The sequence below is a fragment of the Leptidea sinapis genome, chromosome 2 (assembly GCF_905404315.1).
Source record: "Leptidea sinapis chromosome 2, ilLepSina1.1, whole genome shotgun sequence".
NCBI classification, from domain to species: domain Eukaryota; kingdom Metazoa; phylum Arthropoda; class Insecta; order Lepidoptera; family Pieridae; genus Leptidea; species Leptidea sinapis.
Genome location: NC_066266.1, coordinates 20,870,598 through 20,890,099, shown reverse-complemented (window position 1 = coordinate 20,890,099; position 19,502 = coordinate 20,870,598). Strand labels below are relative to the sequence as shown.

The following is a 19,502-nucleotide window of genomic DNA, read 5'->3' as shown; positions in this document are numbered from 1 at the left end:
TAAATGCGGTAGGAGACACACAACGAAGCGACGTCTCTACGCAACGCCAAGTGATCCAGCCGACAATTCGAGCTGCTCTGTGTTGCACGCGGTCAAATGGATCGAGTTGATACTGGGGTGCGCAAGACCAGAGATAACAGCAATACTCTAGAATGTGGGCCGGTTTGGAGTATTACCGTGCTCTATTAATGACGCACAGCTTCTTCGAAGCCAATTTGGCTTTACCCTCCAGATGGCCACGGAACTCGCAATCGGTTTATGTATGGTGAACATGTAAATTGATTTAATCAGTTGTTCAAGTGATAACCAGCCGTTTTAAAAGTCAGTGAAATCCGCCCCCAAATAACTCATTTACTCACCATTCTTATAATACTCAGATCATACTTGGCTAATGGTTTGCACTTATCCAATCTATCAATATGAACGTCGCTTTCTATATGTTCATCTGTGATGTTGACACACCTTTCACACACCCAGCAATATAGGATATGATGATCAAATTTTATAAAAGTATGCCAGTTGTTTTCGGGTATGCAGACACTGGAATTGATAATCAGGCCATGTGGCGTTTTTTGAAGGGTGATAGGCAGTACATCTTGGTTGTCTGTGGAATAAAATTATATAAGGTATGTACAAATTATTCTTGCTGTCAGTCTTATTACTATAAATCAGGTGTTCCCAGTTTTTTAAGAAAATAAGGGACATGACGCTCAGCTGATAGAAATTTATAGAATAGAATCACATTATTAGCAATAAAAAAACACTCACACAAAAACACAATAATTTACAATATTAATTAAAATCTTAAATCTTATCTTTTTTCTTTAGGCGCGTTATGAACAAATGATGAGTGTGAAATTTTAAGATGCGCGCGTAACTGTAACAGGTTGGAGTTGGTTGGTTGGTTTAAGTTCATAAAATTGTCTGATGTTTGCAACATTCATTTTTTTTTTGTTTCTTCATCCATTATTAGACTAGGGTTCAAGGTCCGTACAGCCATAGTGGTTATATAATAATGAATTGTTGAAGCCATTGTTGTAAGATTTTTACAATATTTTTCTTTCTACAGACATAGAATTTTGCTTTGTTAGGCCAAAGAAGTATAACACTTCTCTCTTCTATCTTGCGTGTAAGTACACACACACTTTTTTATTACTTTACTAGCTGACCCGACAGACATTGTTCTATTTATAAAATTAAGCTTATTTTTTATATCCTGAGAAAGTTACAAAGATATAGATTCTAATTAGTTATTCATTTTAAACTATTCTTTCAATTTGATTTCTGAACGACGGGGGACATATTAAAGGAAAAAGAAAATTGTTGTTTTTATTTAATTCCGAGCATTTTCATATTTATTCACATTTTAAACCTTCTCTGGACTTCCACAAATAATTCAAGACCAAAATTAGCCAAATCGGTGCAGCCGTTCTCGAGTTTTAGCGAGACTAACGAACATCAATTAATTTTTATATATATATAGATATGGCAATACAACATATGCTGGGTCAGCTAGTAATAACAATATAATAATTTTTATATGTAATTTTAAATATACAGTCAAAACCGTTTATGGCGACATCGTTTAGAACCACATACCGGTTAAATTTACCAAAATCAAAGGTCCTGAATGTTATATGACCGCCTTATATAAAACATTGGTTTTTACGACATTCTTTACTACGTACATACATACCGCATTAAGCGACCACATTTGGTTAATGTTTTCGGAGAATTATATCTGTAGAACGACCGGCTCAGCTGTATTGTAAACAATTTGAATAGGTAACTGTACCCACATTTGGCACAGTATAATAGTCAATGGCTATTATCGTAAAAGTAAACAAAGTTTAGGGTCTTTTGTAATTCTTAGAAACAAAGCACATGCACGCCGTAGCCTCAAGGCCCGCTTCGTCATATCTCTTAAGTCAGTTTGTTACTTATCTTTACACAAGACGCACCAAAACATTATTGTTGAGTTAACTGTGAAAATTGTAACATGTCGCAAAAAAGAAAACAAATCAGTATCGAAGAAAAATCGCATATTATTTCAAAGCTAGAGAAAGGAATTCCAAACAAAGACCTGGCAAAAGAATATGGTGTATCTCACTCGACAATTTCAACCATTTGGAAAGAAAGGGAGAAAATTCAAATCCTTTACGACAAGATTTTTTTGAAAATGAAACGAGCCAGAACAACGCGGCATACGAAGATTGAGGAAGCTTTGTTAAAGTGGTTTAAATATCAAAGGACAAATAATGTGCCAATAAATGGACCAATTCTTCAACAAAAAGCAAACGATTTTGCTCAACGTTTTGGTGAAGATTTTGTTTGCTCGTCTAGTTGGATTCAACGTTTCCGGGCTCGACATGGCATTGTCGGCGGGAAAATGAGTGGTGAAGCTGCCAGTGTGGATAAAGATGCTGTAGACGAATGGATTACGCAAAAGTGGCCTACATTATGCGAAGGCTACAGTCCAGAAGACATTTATAACGCAGACGAAACCGGACTTTTTTACAATATGACACCAGACAGGACTTTAAAATTCAAAGGAGAGAATTGTTCGGGAGGAAAAATGTCCAAGACGAGACTAACGATCATGGTTGCAGCAAATATGACAGGATCCTGTAAAAGGAAGCTTTTAGTTATTCGGAAATCTAAGAAACCAAGATGCTTTAAAAACATACGCTCACTGCCGGTAACGTATGAAAACAATGTGAAGTCATGGATGACATCGGAAATTTTTGAAAAATGGTCACGAAACTGGGACGCTGAAATAAAAGCAAACAATAAGAAAGTTCTTCTTTTAGTTGATAATTGTCCTGCTCATCCGGCTGTTACTAATCTGAAGTGTATTAAACTCGTGTTCTTACCACCAAATGTTACATCTGTACTGCAACCTATGGACCAAGGTGTAATAAGATGTTTAAAATCTCATAATAGAAGACTGCAAGTGTTAATGTTAATACAAAGCATTGACAGTAATAATCAGAACAGCTTTACGGTTCTTGATGCCACCTTGATGATATCCGAAGCATGGGAAAAAGTTTCACAAAAAGCTATAGCTAACTGCTTTGGGCATGCAGGTTTTAAAGATCTTACAAGTCTTATAACAAGAACCTCAGATGATGTGATTGACGACGATGAAGAGGACAATATTTCTTTGGCTCAATTAGCCCAAAATTTACGACCTGCTTTATCTACAACTGAAACAGACGAGTTCATTGATGTAGATCAGTCTATTGGTGCAATTTGTGCAGCAGCTACGGAGGATGATATTGTACGTGAAGTGCAAGAGGAAAATGAAACAGGAAGACTCGGAAGAACAATTTACAGTGCCAACTTTGATTGACGGTCTCAATGCTGTTAGTGTATTACGAAAGATTGTTCTTTTTAATGAAGAGTTCCACATGCAGGGAAATTGTGACGATACGCTGATTAAAATCCAACATGAATTACTAAATGTGTATGCACGACAGAAGTGTTTCAAACTGGAAAAATGATATTGTTCTTTTATATTATACGTTTGTATTGAAGTAAACAAAATGCAGTTTAATTTCCTGAATGAATATACATATTATCTTTCCTATTAATACCTGTCACCGGTTGTTACAACTATCGGTTTTTATGACTCAATATGAGTAGTCCCTTCGATGTCGTTATAACAGATTTTGACTGTATTAAGATCATCATACCTTCTTCGGCTACTTTGCTCTCCTCTGATTCACAGTCTCTTTGCTCCTCAACAGTATCCGAGCAATCCGTACTACGACACAGTTGGGCACTTGCATCTCCTTCTAAATCTTCATTACCCGACATATTGCTGGAAATAAAAACATATTTTAAGGGATCTGAATATTAACTTTATTAATTTACATAAAATGTAATTGTCATTCAATTATTTAACCATAGTTTTTTTTTGCTACTAAAACTTTCTATACATATAAATATAATTGGAGTGTCTGTTTGTAATATTGAAATAACCGTTTTTTACTACATATATATATGAATATATATACGGTACATACATCAAAATAACATTTTTTTTATTTTTGTCTGTACAGAAAAAAAAACTGTACTGTAAACTGTAGATTTAGACAGACAGCTGTCTGTTTGTTGCGGCTAATCTCTGAAATGGTTGGATCAATATTCACTGGACTTTTATTGGCAGGTAGCTGATGTAATAAGGAGTAACTTAGGCTACATTTATTTTAGAAAAATAAAAAATGTTGCAATGCCCAAGGAACGGTTTAACTCAAAAATAATTAATATGGTAAAACAACATTTGTCGGGTCAGCTAGTCCTATCTATAAATACAGCTAATAATCTAATGTTTGTGTGGAAAAAAATTCCAATATCTATTCAGTTCTTATTAAATTCTAACATCCTAAGTATCATATTTATAACTAGCTGGCTACCATATATATATATTCATATATATGTAGTAAAAAATTGTTATTTCAATATACATATAAATAAAATTGGAGTGTCTGTATTCGATAAAAACAGTTTTATGAGTGCGCATCCAGTGATGTGTCAACTTTTAATTGGATGTAGTTATGCAGAGAAGACTCAAACCACACAAAGGCACTTTTGAGTTAATTTGAAGTTTCAGCTCTAAATTCCATAATTTACCAGTGGAAGGCTCCTTTGCACAGGAAGCCGGCTAGATTATGGGTACCACAATGGCGCCTATTTCTGTGATGAAGCAGTGTAAACATTACTATATTTCAGTCTAAAGGGTGAAGTAGCTAGTGAAATTACTGGGCAAATGAGACTTAACATCTTATGTCTCACGGTGGCGAGCGCAATTGTAGTGCCCCTCAGAATTTTTGGGTTTTTCAAGAATTCTGAGTGGCACTGCATTGTAATGGGTGTGCATACCAATTACCATCAGCTGAATGTCCTGCTCGTCTCGTCCCTTATTTTCATTAAAAAAAATATAAACATCCAAAAACGCAGTTTCTGTGTACATTTTAAAAATAGGGTTTACATGACAGATTCAACTTTCAGGAGTACAACGGCATACTTAACTCTATTTTGACCAAAGTGTGGTTTGAGTCCTTTCAGCTTAACTACTACCAATTATTAGGCTATTCTGTTCAACCAAAATTTTGTATTCATAATATTAATATACCCATTACACAAATCACATGACATGTCAGTTAACCACTCTGCTATAGAAGTCCTGGTTTTCATACAATCTGCACCTGCTGTATAGAGGTTTGTCATTTAAGGTTTTTAAATTAATTTAACTGTTTTTTGTCAATGGTCATCAGGTTGAAAAAACTGTTAAATCGCCAATGTGTATGCAATAATCGGTTAAGCATTAATTAATGATTTAATAGGTTCATATTAAATTATTACCATGTCCAAATTTAATTTTTATCTAGTAACTATTTCAACAATATAATATCAAATCAACATTTTCGCTCACAACTTTGTCAGCTGTTTTGAATAATTAAGTTCAACAAAAATATTGTAAATTTACGACAGCAAATTAATGTTAACATTTTCCAATGAAATGATCTTCCCTTGCAAATCTGCACGCAAAAAAAGATATTTTCGCAAGGTCATCATCAATTTATAGGTTGTGGCAGAAGTGCAACTGAGAAAGGGATAGGTGTAAAATGATTGGAATTTTGCTTCATTTATTGCGAGTTATGGGCGAAGATGTTGATTGAATTTATTAGCTTATTATTTTCAACTGGTTTTTTCGTAGAAGAAAATCAGTTAATTCGTTAACGAATATAATACTGTTTGAAAAACAGTTTATCGATTTAATGACCACCTCGACTGCTGTATTCTACAGTATTAAACACTAAAAAGATACACCTAGCGCTGCCAGGAGCCCCACATAGGCTTCTTAATTGCATATCTAGCCAAAATAAAAGGTGTCTGGCATGTCCGGCTTTTGTATGGGTTTTTTCTTTAACTTAAATAAATATATAAATGTTTATGTAGAATAATTTTGACTAATGACTTTATTAAAGTGATATAATAAATAATAATGTATTAGATAGTGATTTGGCATTCAATTTTCTTTATATTTAATTAGAATTTAACTAGATTTATGCTCATAATCAAAAAATCTTGATTTTGCATGCAATTTTTTTTCAATACTGATAAAATCCTCAGAAAAAGAACCGAATTTATCCTATTAGTCCTGTCTTTTTATTTTCTGGCAAACTGGTTGGTCTAGCTGGCCAAATCTATTGGTTTGGCGATCAGAAACCCTAGATACAACTTTCCCGTTACGATGCAGTGCCAGTTGCCACTCAGGATTCTTAATTAAACAAAAAAGTCTAAGCGGCGGAGCAATTGTGCTCGTCACCTTGCGGGATCAGCGCTTTTCAAACAGAATCTCAAATAGTGCTCGACACTATTGCATGACGGCGCCGCTGTGGTATCTTGATTCAAAAGCAATAACATGCAATAATGAAAAGTCTAGGCAACGCCAAGAGGTCAAGATGTTCATATCAGCAATTCCTTGATAGTAAAAACTTATATAAGATGATTTACTTACTTATTTCTAGAACGTGTACGTTGACAGTTAGAAATAACAACACAAAGAACTAGTAATAACAATAAATTGAAACAGCAACTGTTTACATTTCAGGGATCAGGCAATGATATTATAGTATTAAAGTCTTTCTAAGCTTATAATATGTAACTATTTAAACCGTCAAAATATTTATATATATAATGTTACAACTTTGTCACAACTCACGAAGCAATAAAATAATATACCTATGGACAACTAGGTATCCATATACAATTTAAGTTACTGACACTGAGCCCTGAGGTATACTATATTCTGTATACTACTTTTCCAACAAACCATATTTTAACGCAACCAATTATTAGTAATAATTCGGTACCTTTAACAATATAATCACAAAAAAATACTGACTATCTATAAAAAGATCCCAGCAAATAATATATCAATTTTTAAAAAAGTTCAATTTTACCGCTTCCGCTTCCGGTTCGTTCCAAAGAGTTCGTTCGTCCGTTCAGTTAATAACTAACTACCAAAGAGGATGTATTTATAATCGAACTCGAGATCAAAAAATACGTAAACAATGGTGCTGCCATTCTGCTGGTCATATTTGAATGTGCTCTTCATGCTTCCCGTTGTAGTTCTTAAGTTTTTGTTTGTTGTTACGTTTTCTTTATTTTATTTATCAGTTTTGTTTTATTTCTTTGTTGTCATAACAAAACGAATCATGGCTGTTGAGCTAGGTTCGTCGACCAAATATGACATGCTATCACCGCCGAAAAAGAGTCAACTCAACACAACAAGGAGTGTTGAGAAAAAAAATTATCACTTTTTTTCAGCTATCTGACCCATCTGCAGAATTCCACTTGAAGATCAAAATAGTTGTAATGCGAGTGGTATTCTACCATTTGTTTACCCAGGGTGTTAAAAAAAGTTCGGGAAAGACGACCATAAAGCCGCGTTCTCCTGCTTCATGACAACGCTTCTTCACACACGGCCAACAAAACTAAGTCATTTTTAGCTTCCCAAAAAGTACAAGTCGTCACCCATCCTGCACATAGCCCCAACTTAGCACCCTGTGATTTCTGTATTTTCCCCAAAATCAAAGATTTGATGAGAGGTTTCACTTCTACCACTTCCGAAGAGGCAGTGATAGCGTTCAATCAGCACGCAAAAAACATGCCTTAAGACCTTCTGTTTTAAAAAATGATTCGATCGCATGAAAAAATATACAAAATGTATAGGAGAGTATTTTGAAAAGCAATAAACATAATACTTTGTTTATAACAATATGTTTTTTTTTAAGTTGGGCAAAATTTTTAGTGTGACATACGTATAATAATGTTTTATGTATTATTAATCAAAATAATTTTATTATTAAACTACCAAGAAAAATGTTGATAATCTGTGAATTTTCATTTTAAAATTGACAATTCTATGCTTACATTTTTGATCTCGAATTAAATTTCCGAGGAGGAGATTTTCCAAGGATAATATCTATTTATAAAAATATGTGTACGTGTGTTCTGTGGTCCCGCCTCTTATTATTATTTACATACTCGTTGACTGACTCATGAGTCATGACTGACTGACTGTAACTATGGGCCAGCCTGGCGCAACTCTCTAATAAACTCCCTGTACTTTCCCCGGGGCGTAAAAAGAATAGGGGAGTCCCAGGCCCATGGGTGTCGTAAGAGGTGACTAAGGGCTTTTTAGAAGTCGGAGAGTCACGCTGCCGTCTTTTGACGTCAGCATAATCGGGCCAGACTCGTCCGGGTTAGTTACCACACTCGCACAGAATACCGGCGTGAAGTAGCGGCCTAGTGCCGCTATGCTTCGCATAGGTTAGTGTCGAGGACCGGAGGCCCTTCCCAAAACAAAATATGAGAGCGGTCTTGAAAAGAAATTACCCCAGGAGGGTACCGGCTCTACCAGAGCCGGAGAATCCCTCCCCGAGCACTCTCGCTCGGGCTGCCCTTCGTATTCTGGGGAGGGCACAGAACCGCGCATGACCGAGGACAAACGAGGCAGTAACACCAAGGCACCCCGCTCCACGCTCAACGTGGACTTTTGCAATATCAGGGGAATTCACTCCAATTTAAACGCCATCCACCACCACCTTGAGACGGCGCAGCCGGCCTTGTGTTTCCTTACGGAGACGCAGATATGTCGACCTGGCGATACGTCATATTTAACGTACCCCGGGTACAAAATTGAGCACAATTTTTTGCCTCAAGCCGGGGTATGTGTGTACGTTAGGGAGGATATCTGCTGTCGCCGTCTCGGCAATTTTGAGGGTAGGGACCTGTCTACTCTCTGGCTCCGCGTAGATTTAGAGGACCGCGTCCGCATCTATGCGTGTGTCTACAGGTCCCATAGTGGTAACGCAGAAACCGATCAACTCATGGGCTGCGTTCAAGCGGCAATTGACGACGTGCTTGCACAGATTCCCTCCGCTGAAATCGTAGTCTTGGGTGATTTCAACGGGCTCAATGCCGAATGGCTTGGATCACGCACCACAGACTACGCAGGGCGATCTGTGGATAATTTTGCATTGGCGTATGGTCTGTCCCAATTGGTTGAGTCGCCAACGCGGCTCCCGGATGTGGATAGCCACATGCCGTCCTTATTAGATCTTCTGCTGACTACACATCCCGATGGTTATCAGGTCTTTGTCGACGCCCCTCTCGGAACGTCCGACCATTGCCTGGTCAGGAGTGAGGATCCGAACTGCAATGTTTTCCTCCAGATTTTCTAAGCGGCAAATCGCCCGTGCGAAATCGAAGCACGTCGTCAAAATCGGCGAGCAGCTTTCCAGTTACCCGACCGGAACACGCAAGTTCTGGTCGTTGTCGAAAGTTGCTCTTGGTAACTTCAACCAGCCGTCCCTGCCGCCATTGCACATGAGAAATGACACCCTGGCCCATACCACAAAAGAGAAAGCTGATCTCCTTTGCGCTCTTTTTGCCTCCAACTCGACTCTTGATGACAACGGAAAAACACCGCCGACCATCCCGCGGTGACAGAGCTCTATGCCTGAAGTACAGTTCAGACAGAAAACTGTTAGGCGAGCTCTGTTTTGACGTCAGGAAGTTGAGCGGGCCGGATGGCATTTCTCCAATCGTGCTTAGAGCGTGTGCCCCTCAGCTGATGCCGGAGCTAACGCATTTATTCCGGCACTCTTATTCCAAAGGCGTAGTCCTTGACTCATGGAAGTCAGCCCTTGTCCATCCGATCCAAAAAAAAAGGCGACATGTCGGATCCGGCAAACTACAGGCCTATTGCTATTACCTCCCTGCTCTCCAAAATCATGGAGAGCTTAATCAGCCGCCAGCTCTTGGTATTTCTAGAAGGTCACCAGTTGATCAACGACCGACAGTATGGCTTTCGTCATGGACGGTCGGCAGGAGATCTTCTTGTATACCTAACACATAGATGGGCGGCGGCTATTGAAAGCAAGGGGGAAGGCAGTTAGCCTGGATATAGCGAAGTCCTTTGATCGTGTATAAGGCACAAGGCGCTCCTCTCAAAACTTCCATCTTTTGGGCTTCCCGAGAGCTTGTGCAAGTGGACCTCCAGCTTCCTCACTGGGCGCAGCATACAGGTCGTTGTCGACGGATATTGCTCGAACACCAGGTGACCCGTACGCTCGTTTGTCCTCCTATTCCATAAAAAAAAGAAACTCGAATATGTATGGCATTGCGTTAAAAATAATGGTGGCAAACGCTGTCTTGCTCTAACATATATTCGACTCTTTTGTTTGTTTTGGTTTGAGTTTCATGTTTTTGTTACGAATTTTCGTTTTCTTTTCCTATATTCGTCTATTATTCAGGGTAGTATGCTTAATTATTTATATAATAAATGTGTAAGACTTTCTAATACCATGTAATAAAAAATGAGTAAAACATGCGGTTTAAAATCTGGCTGCTCAAATGCGAGTAGGAGAATTTTCATGTCTAAATTATTTTTGGATAAAGAAAGGTAAGCACTTATTAACAAATAATAAGATAATAAAGAATGCCTAAAGTGATTAAAAGTGATAAAGTACTGAATTAATTCATCTAGAATAAAAATTATAATATTATAATCTATCTGTAGTGTTTGACACTTTTTTATCGAATGTTTTTTGTTTTAAATTATTATTAAATTTATTTTTAGTTATTTCATTTTTATGGTATCTATATTTTTGATTAATAAGTTTGTTATTAATTTAAGTTTTTTTAATTTTAAGTTAATTAATAGTTTACCTTTTTTTATTTGTAATACCTTTGAAATACTTTTTATTATATTATATTGCGGTGTGCAAAAAATATTTAAAGCCTAGAAATTTGGGTTAACTAACTTCTGCTAATATGTATTCTGTTATAATTTCAGATTCAGGACCCTCGCCTACGACCTTATTGCAACATCTGAAAAATGAATACCAAAGACTGTCAAAACCGAAACTACAACGCAAAACAAAACTATTAATAAAATATTAATTATTTTAATTGTTTTTTTCTTTGAGACAACTAAACCGTATCCTTTAGTTTAAACTAGTTAGACTTTGCTTAGGTCCATATTAAAATTAACAAAAGAGTACCTTAAAATTAAACATTTTTTGTATTAATTTATATATATGTACATATTTATATATATATATTGCATGCGCTGTTCAGACACTAAATTAAACCTCCGTTTCGTACACACAAATTAGGAAAAAGGAATATGTTAAATGGAAAGGGGTACTCACTGAACTCGGCTTCACCTCACTTCTTCACAGGGCGTCCTGATTTCACTAGCGACGATATCACAGTTTACTAAAGTTTTATGGTAATGAAAAAGACTAGGCTCGCGGCGTAGCCGCATTATATATGTAAGTTTTACACCCCCCGCGCACACCTATGCGTAGGACAAGGAAGGATATAGGTATTAGGGCTAGGTCAGAAAAGATAGGATAGGCCTAATCATCCCCCTCGGCTTGACAGGACAAAAGTCCTTCAATAAATGAACTTGTAAAGAAGTCACTTAGACCGTAATAAATAATTACAAATATTTACGCATTTTTTATATTATACTATGTTGAAATTAAAAATAACATACAACTTAATTTAATGTTAATTAACCTAAGAATAAAAATGGACTGTATTAATTAATTATTGTGTTGGCAAAGGGTACACCTTTACCACTGGTCGGCGATAAAGACCACTTTTCGTACGAACATCCACTACTCGAACGACATTATCTTTTCCAGGATAAGTCCGTTCTATCACCCCTATAGGCCAGTTTAAAGGAACACTATTTACTGATTCAAGGAGAACAACAGTTCCTTTCTGTATCGAATTATTAGGTTTTGTCCATTTATTACGCATTTGAAGCGTGTTAAGGTATTCGACCTTCCAGCGTCGCCAAAAAGATTGGACAATATGATCAGTAACATACGTTTCCTACGCAGAAGATTGACATTTTCACTAGCCAAATCCTCCGCGGGCAGTGATTTGAGAGGGGTCATTACGAGAAAGTGTGCAGGAGTTAGTGCCAAAGGTTCCGCGGGATCACTACTAAGTACGGATAGCGGACGTGAATTTAAAAGCGCTTCTATCTGCGTAAAAACCGTTAGCATTTCCTCATACGTAAGAAGTTGATTTCCCACAACCCTGATAAGTGATTATTCACGCTTCGAACGTTACTCTCCCACATTCCTCCGAAATGTGGAGCCGCGGCAGGATTAAAACAAAATTCAATACTCATGTCACATACTTCATTTGCGAATTTGTCGCGATATTCTTTAGAAACGAGCAATTGATAGACATTGTCGAGATACGTTTTCACGCCGATAAAATTAGTTCCACGATCTGAATAGACAGTGCTAACGGGCCCACGTCTAGCCACAAAACGCTTAAAAGCGTTAATGAATGCTTCGGTACTCAAATCCGGAGACAGTTCCAGATGGACCGCTTTTGTGACGAGACAAACAAACAGACATATGTATGCCTTCATGCTACGCACACCTCGACCACGATGCGGAGTTATAAGTATCGGCCCAGCGTAGTCGACGCCAGTATGGCAAAATGCCTTAGCTTCTGTTACTCTACACGCGGGCAGATCGGCCATAATAGGGAACTGATTGACAGGTCGTGTTTTAAAACAAATATTGCACTTTCGTACTCTACTTCGAACGATGTTACGAGCTCCTAAAATCCAATATTTTTGTCTAAGAAGAGACATTAATAACTGAGGTCCGGTATGTAAGTACTTTCGATGTAATGATCGATAATTAGGTCAACTATATTATGATATCTCCTCGGTAAAAGAATAGGATGCTGACTGTCGTATTCGATTTTGGCGTTATTCAAACGTCCTCCTACCTGTATTAAACCGTTTTTATCAATAAATGCGTTTAATTTGAGAAAAGCCGGTGGTAACGTCTTACCAGCTTTCGCCTTGGCAATTTCATTTGCAAAATGTACGCTTTGAAGATTCCTGACTACTTCTTTCTCCGCATATTTAAATTGCGAATTATTAAATTATATTTCTAATTTTTTAGCGAACCGTAAGACATAGATTACTATTTGAAGTAATCTATTCCATGACGACACTCGATTTGCGAGTTCATATAATGGTGGAATTGTGGTTTCTGATGTTGTCAGCACTTTCGCTTTAACTTCAGGTAACTCGCCCGAAAAGTTATCATTAACGTCAAGTGGCCATTCACATCGGGGTAAATATACAAAATTCGATCCTTTGAACCACGTAGGGTGGACTACCAATTGCCCTGGCTGTACTGAGACAATCGGCGGGATTATCTTTACCTGCAATGTGAAAGAATCGAGTATGGTCGAGATTTTGTTGTATTTGAGTAACGCGATTTGCTACAAATGTCTGCCAGCGTGACGGTGTTCCCCTGAGCCAAACAAGGGCCACCTTGCTGTCTGTGAATGCATAGGCAGAGCTTGGAGGTAATGCGTACGTATTAAGCACCGTTTGCATTAATTTAGATAAAATCAGATTTGCACAAAGTTCCAATCTTGCGACGGTTACGAGTGTCTTAGACGAAGCTACCCGAGATTTTGCGCACACTAGGTTAATAACAGTACGATTAGAGTTTGGAAAATAGACATGCACGTATACCATTCCGCCATAGGCCAGTTCAGATGCATCTGCAAATCCGATTATAGATATAATGCAGTGTTTATTACTGAAACAATTAACGCATAACTTACGCCGCTTAACAAATGTAAACCGTTCGTGCGGAGACATTGACAAGAATGTCGAGCATTGATTTAACTTAATGTGATCATTCTTTCCACAACAAACGCAACAAATAATATCTTGATTCTTGTTAACACTCACGAAAGTTTTTACGTTATTACTTCTCATCCCTGTGGACTTCATAGACGATTTCCCGGCATTACTACGAGACTGATAAACGGATTTCGTATTATTAAAATCAGTCTGTTACACTATTTGCGCGTTGCATTATTTGTGAGTACCGTCGAACAAAATCTATAAACTCGGTGCATGTAGGCATATTATTACTGTCATTGTTATTAATAGACATCTCCAATGCCTTTACGGTGTCGGTACTTAACCGTTTACACCCAATATGAATAAATAATAAATCCTCCATGCTTTTGAGATTAAGTTGATGTAACGCGGCAATAATAGAAGAGAAGTTATCAATAAATTCTTCTAACTTTAATGGTGAACTAGAATCAACAGTTGGTAAATTCAAAAGTTTTTCTACATATGATGAAGCGATTAACCTTTTATCGTGATATTTATTTAATAACGGGTTCCATAATACTTTGTAATTCTCGGCAGACGGTATTAGACCTTGGCAAACTGACAATGCGTTACCTTTTAATCTACCTATGAGATACTGTATTTTATCGCCGTCGGTTAAATCTGGGTTCTCGTGGATGACCGTACGGAAAGTCTCATAAAATATCTGCCAGTTTTCAAACTCCCCTCCAAATGAAATTATTTCCAAGTTTGGTAATTTGATATTACTGCGATTTTTTGTATCGCATTTAGTAGCAATATCAATGTTCGTCAACTGACTGATTTTATATTTAATTTGTGCAAATAGTTCTTCGAAAGCAATTAATGATTTGTACGAAGGCGCTTGACACTCATCTGATTTAACCTCATAGGTATACAGCTCCTCTGAGGTTTCAACATATTTTTGATGTATAGAATCAATAGTGAAGCTACTTGCACGAAAACGTTCCACGTCAGCAGGTACACTAAAATCAAGCGTTCTCGACAAATCGTATATTGATTGTATATGCTCGAATAATGTCGATAATTTATTTTGTATTCTAAGAAGTTCCTTATTAACAATCTTTTGTGCTTTAGCCATTATGAAACACTACCAATTACACAAACTTAGTACTTATTTAATAAAGTTAAAGTAAGATAATTATTTCGAGTGCAATAAAATAGCGGCTTACTTCGAGCAGGTGCTATGTTCGGCAAATTTAATTATCTATCACGGCTGAAGTGACCAAAATTATGCATGCGCTGTTCAGACACTAAATTAAACCTCCGTTTCGCACACACAAATTAGGAAAAAGGAATATGTTAAAAGGAAAGGGGTACTCACTGAACTCGGCTTCACCTCACTTCTTCACAGGGCGCCCTGATTTCACTAGCGACGATTTCACAGTTTACTAAAGTTTTATGGTAATGAAAAAGACTAGGCTCGCGGCGTAGCCGCATTATATATGCAATTTTTACACCCCCCGCGCACACGTGTGCGTAGGACAAGGAAGGCATTAGGGCTCGGTGAGAAAATATAGGATGCATTGTGCGTACTCATCGTGCCTCGCTAATAAAACGGCCTAATCATATATAATTAGTTAATTATCGATAAAAATTATGTATTGATTCCAACCCTATATATTTATTATATTGGCAGCTCTTATATTACGTCATTAGTTGATTATGTTGCAATCAAGATTTAGTGCTATTGCACTAAATCTTAATCTTGATCTTCAATACAAACGACATTTCTCATTATTTTGTATGGCTATGCAGGGGGTGCAACTTCCCTACATTGGCACATGAAAAAAAATTGCATTGAAAGTTCTGCCACCTATTCTATTAGGTACGTTGCAACTTCACCACGATCGCAATAACATACATGATATCTATTGCACTATCGTCTCTTGGACGTAGTGTTGACTTAGTGTTTAAATTGTCTTTGCTATGGGCCAAAGAGTATAATAATATATAGGGATGCTATGGGCTATGATCAATCCTTTGCCTGTCCAGATGGACGAACAGAACCAAAAAAAAAAAAAAGGGCTATGATCAATATAAATGGCCTATGAACTTTTAAAGTTCAAAAAATTTAATTTAAGGTGCCGGGACAAAGTTGAAATAAAATCAGATCCTAACAAGAACATTTATATTTTAAAATTGGTTGAGGGTAAGTTTTATATCGTCCCTACTCTCCCTGTTTTACGGTATTTACTAATATAGCGATTAGCGATTTCAAATTTCAATACAATAATTATAGCCAGTGCGAAATGCGAATATCTCTAAGACTAGTGTTTACATTAATTTATCTATTTCATAGAATGATTTAATAAATATTACATTTAAAAACTGATTTTATGGTAACTGTTTAATATGAAAATATAAATAACGGGTAAGGTGGTAACGGCTGGCTAGTTTTTATTTGATCAATTTCAAATATTTAAATTGAATTGTCCCATTGGAACTTTCAGGTATAACATGAATCAATATTCCATGAGCGCATTTCACGGAAAAATTGAAGAAATACCGGGAATTCACGTTGATAACTTTGAAAATGCATCAGTCACGAAACCTAGAGCATTCTTTTTGAGTCACTGCCATTCGGATCATATCCAAGGACTTCATTCAAATATGCTGTTAAATTACTTACTCAACAATAATATATTTATCTATACAAGTGAATTATCTGCCGCTATTATTAATGATGAGAAGAAAGATGAGAGAATAATGAATTTTGTGAAGGTTCTCAAATTAGGTAAGCAATTTTTAATACCTTTTTTACACTCTTACAGTTACAGTGCCCATGTCATATCCACTTGGAAACATTATCTAAGGAGGTTAATTCCATGGTCCCGTGAATCATAGAGACAGTTCCAGGAAAATTTCACTATGGGCTAAGACATATCCAGATGGTTAACACTAGAGGACTGTAGACAAACATGGGAGACACTCTCCAACATTGAACTTATACAGATAACGGCAGCCCTAACTGGGCAGGGTCCTTATAATAAACATCTATTTTATATAGGAGGAATTGTGGTGGCAGTAATAACAAATATATCCCCACATACACAAATTAAGCAAATTCTGGAAGCTAGCCCGATTATACCATACCAAGACCTAATGGTACAGATAACATTTTAGGTTATGGAGTGTGTTAAATGCAGATCAGCTGCATGTCGTCAAATAGTTAGAGCTGGTACTGGAGTACACCCAACTAGAGAGATGAGAGCAAAATTCTGTTTGTGGCTGGATCTTAATATTACCTATAAGAACTATACTTCTATAATCCGATGGATAAATGTCAATAGCTGTAGACAGTTGAAAGAAAAAAAATCCTGCACTATTGCCCAAACTGACACATCAACATATCAGCCTTAACAGACAATATCCGAATGATGGTGGGTATCTCACTGGTTCACAAATCGCAAGACAAGCACCTTCCAATCTCTACAATCGGTGTAACAGACAGTCCTAAAAGCAGAGGATGTCTAGCCGTAGATCAGACAGGCCAACCAATGGACAAAAATCTTAGTGAATACAAGGTTGCTGAGATTATTAAAATTACAATGCAGTGCCTCTCAGGATTCTTGAAAGACCCAAAAATTCTGAGCGGCATACAACTGCTTTGTTGATTGACTGAATTACCTAGTTGTGTTGCGAATTTATAGGTATTTCTAACTCAAAAAGAATTAGATTCCAGAAGTAATCATCAACATATCATATACTAAAACCTACTCCGAAGTACGCAGCATCTAATGTTATAAGAATTATTCCGATCGGTTCAGTAGTTTTCGCAGTATAACCGAAAGAAAAAACCGGCCATACATTATAGATTCTTGATATGGACTCTGACGTCACAGAAACCTCGCGCAAAATGGCGCGTTTTAATAGCAGAAAAATAATGCCGCAATAGAGTATTTATTTTTAATTGAATAAGAATGTTTTTATCAATAATTTGATGTGTCTGATAACTTTTAGGATACACAAATAAAATTTGAAAAACAAAATTTTATGAACGATGCGGGACTCGAACCCACAACCTCCGGCGTTTCGTGCCGGTGCACTAACCAACTGAGCCAACCGTTCGAGTAATGTAACACTATAAAATCTTATATGCTTTGTTCAACTCTCAGGTTGTGACTTCATCTACAGGATCTACTTTACAGTTTATAACCTGCTCAACCCCAGTATTCGCATATTAGGAAATTGACTAGAGATGTCGCTGTTGCAAATCTAAACAATTTGTTATTTTCAAAAACGATAACCCTCACTTGAAAGATTAACTATACAAATTAAACTTTTAACAAAAAAATTATGAATGATGCGGGACTCGAACTCGCGACCTCTCGGGTTTTGTCCGAGCGCTCTTTCCAACTGAGCCAAAAGTTCGAATAACGCAAGATTCGTAAATCTTGGTATGCCTTTTTCAACTCTCAGATTGTGACTTCATCTACAGGATCTACTTTACAGTTGATAACCTGCTCAACCCCAATATTTGCATGAAGCCACAACCTGAGAGTTGAACAAATTTTTGTTTCAAATTTTATTTGTGTGTTATTCCTAGAAGTGAGGGTTATCACTTTAAAAACGTAACATATTGTTTAACTTTTAGCATGTAAAAAATTAAATTTAAGTATTTTTAAAAATCATGCATATTATACAGTGGGGGTATTTATACAGGTCAGTGGACCGGTTTAAATACCACTGGACAGGCTATTCCATATGTTTGACAGCAAATTTTTTGTGCCTATTTGAAGCGCCACTCGCAAGCGTCCAGAGAACTAATTTTGACGTATAATACAAATGGCTGCGAAGGAACCTACAATACTCTGAAGTATTTTTGCATTTAAAAATTAATTTCGTTCGTTTTCCATGCTATTTATACTTCAAGAATCAACGTAATAAAGTACATAGTTTATTTTTGTAAATGTTTTCCCACTATATATCGATGTTTGTTGAGGTTGTCATCACTAGTTTTAGAACCGCAGGCTCTCGCTACAGGGCCAACAGCGCCATAATGGCGAATATCAAACAGGCACAAAAGTACTTTGACAGTGACAATAACTCAATTGATAAAATTTTATAGGTGCAACACTTATAACAATACCACAGAGAGATCAAGAAGTAGAGGAGCTGGTCACAGTGACGTTAATACCAGCAGCTCATAGTGCTGGCTCCGTAATGTTTCTCTTCCAAACAGTCTCTACAACCGTCCTCTACACTGGGGACTTTCGTATGAATACTTCTGACATTCATCGGTATGCAGCCTTGAACAGTGATGGTCCAATTAAAATTGATTCCATGTATGTTGATACAACCTTCATTGATTTGAAGTATGAGAATTTCCCAAAACGGTCATACAGTATTGAAAAAATGATTGCCGAGATTGCTAAGTGGCTCAGTAGAGGCGGTGTTGCTTTGCACACATCTGCCAAGTACGGATATGAATTTGTTTTTAATGAGATCTACAGGAGTCTTGCAATGAAGGTGTATGTAAATGAGGAACGGTGGAGATTCTATAGGTAATTTTTCTCTTATTTAAATGAATCTTTAACAATTTTTTTATGAACATAAGGGAAGAGACAACCGGGATGTTCAGCTGATGGTAATTGATAGGCCCTGCCCATTGCCCAGTAATTTGACTAGCTACGGCGTCCTTCAGACTGAAACACAGTAATATTTACACATTACTGGTTCACGGCAGAAATAGGCACCGTTGTGGTACTCATAATCTAGCCGGCATCCTGTTCAAAGG

General features: G+C 37.0%; 1 protein-coding gene and 1 pseudogene across 1 annotated transcript; both read left to right on the top strand.

Annotated features, from left to right (window-relative positions):
* The first annotated feature begins 2,790 nt into the window (after positions 1 to 2,790).
* LOC126973559 (tigger transposable element-derived protein 4-like) lies at positions 2,791 to 3,503 on the top strand (annotated as a pseudogene).
* A 12,717-nt stretch (positions 3,504 to 16,220) lies between these two features.
* On the top strand, positions 16,221 to 19,288 carry LOC126973548 (protein artemis-like). Its single transcript, XM_050820891.1, has 2 exons — positions 16,221 to 16,607; positions 18,834 to 19,288. Exons 1-2 carry the CDS (start codon positions 16,223 to 16,225, stop codon positions 19,271 to 19,273), a joined length of 825 nt encoding a protein of 274 aa, XP_050676848.1. The 5' UTR covers positions 16,221 to 16,222; the 3' UTR covers positions 19,274 to 19,288.
* The last annotated feature ends 214 nt before the right edge of the window (positions 19,289 to 19,502 follow it).

Bases quoted from the DNA above. Each gene is read 5' to 3' on its own strand.
- LOC126973548 (XM_050820891.1), top strand. From the start codon at position 16,223: ATGAATCAATATTCCATGAGCGCATTTCACGGAAAAATTGAAGAAATA. The intron at 16,608-18,833 runs AGAGACAGTTCC...AAAATTTTATAG, and splicing joins TCCATGGTCCCGTGAATCAT to GTGCAACACTTATAACAATA.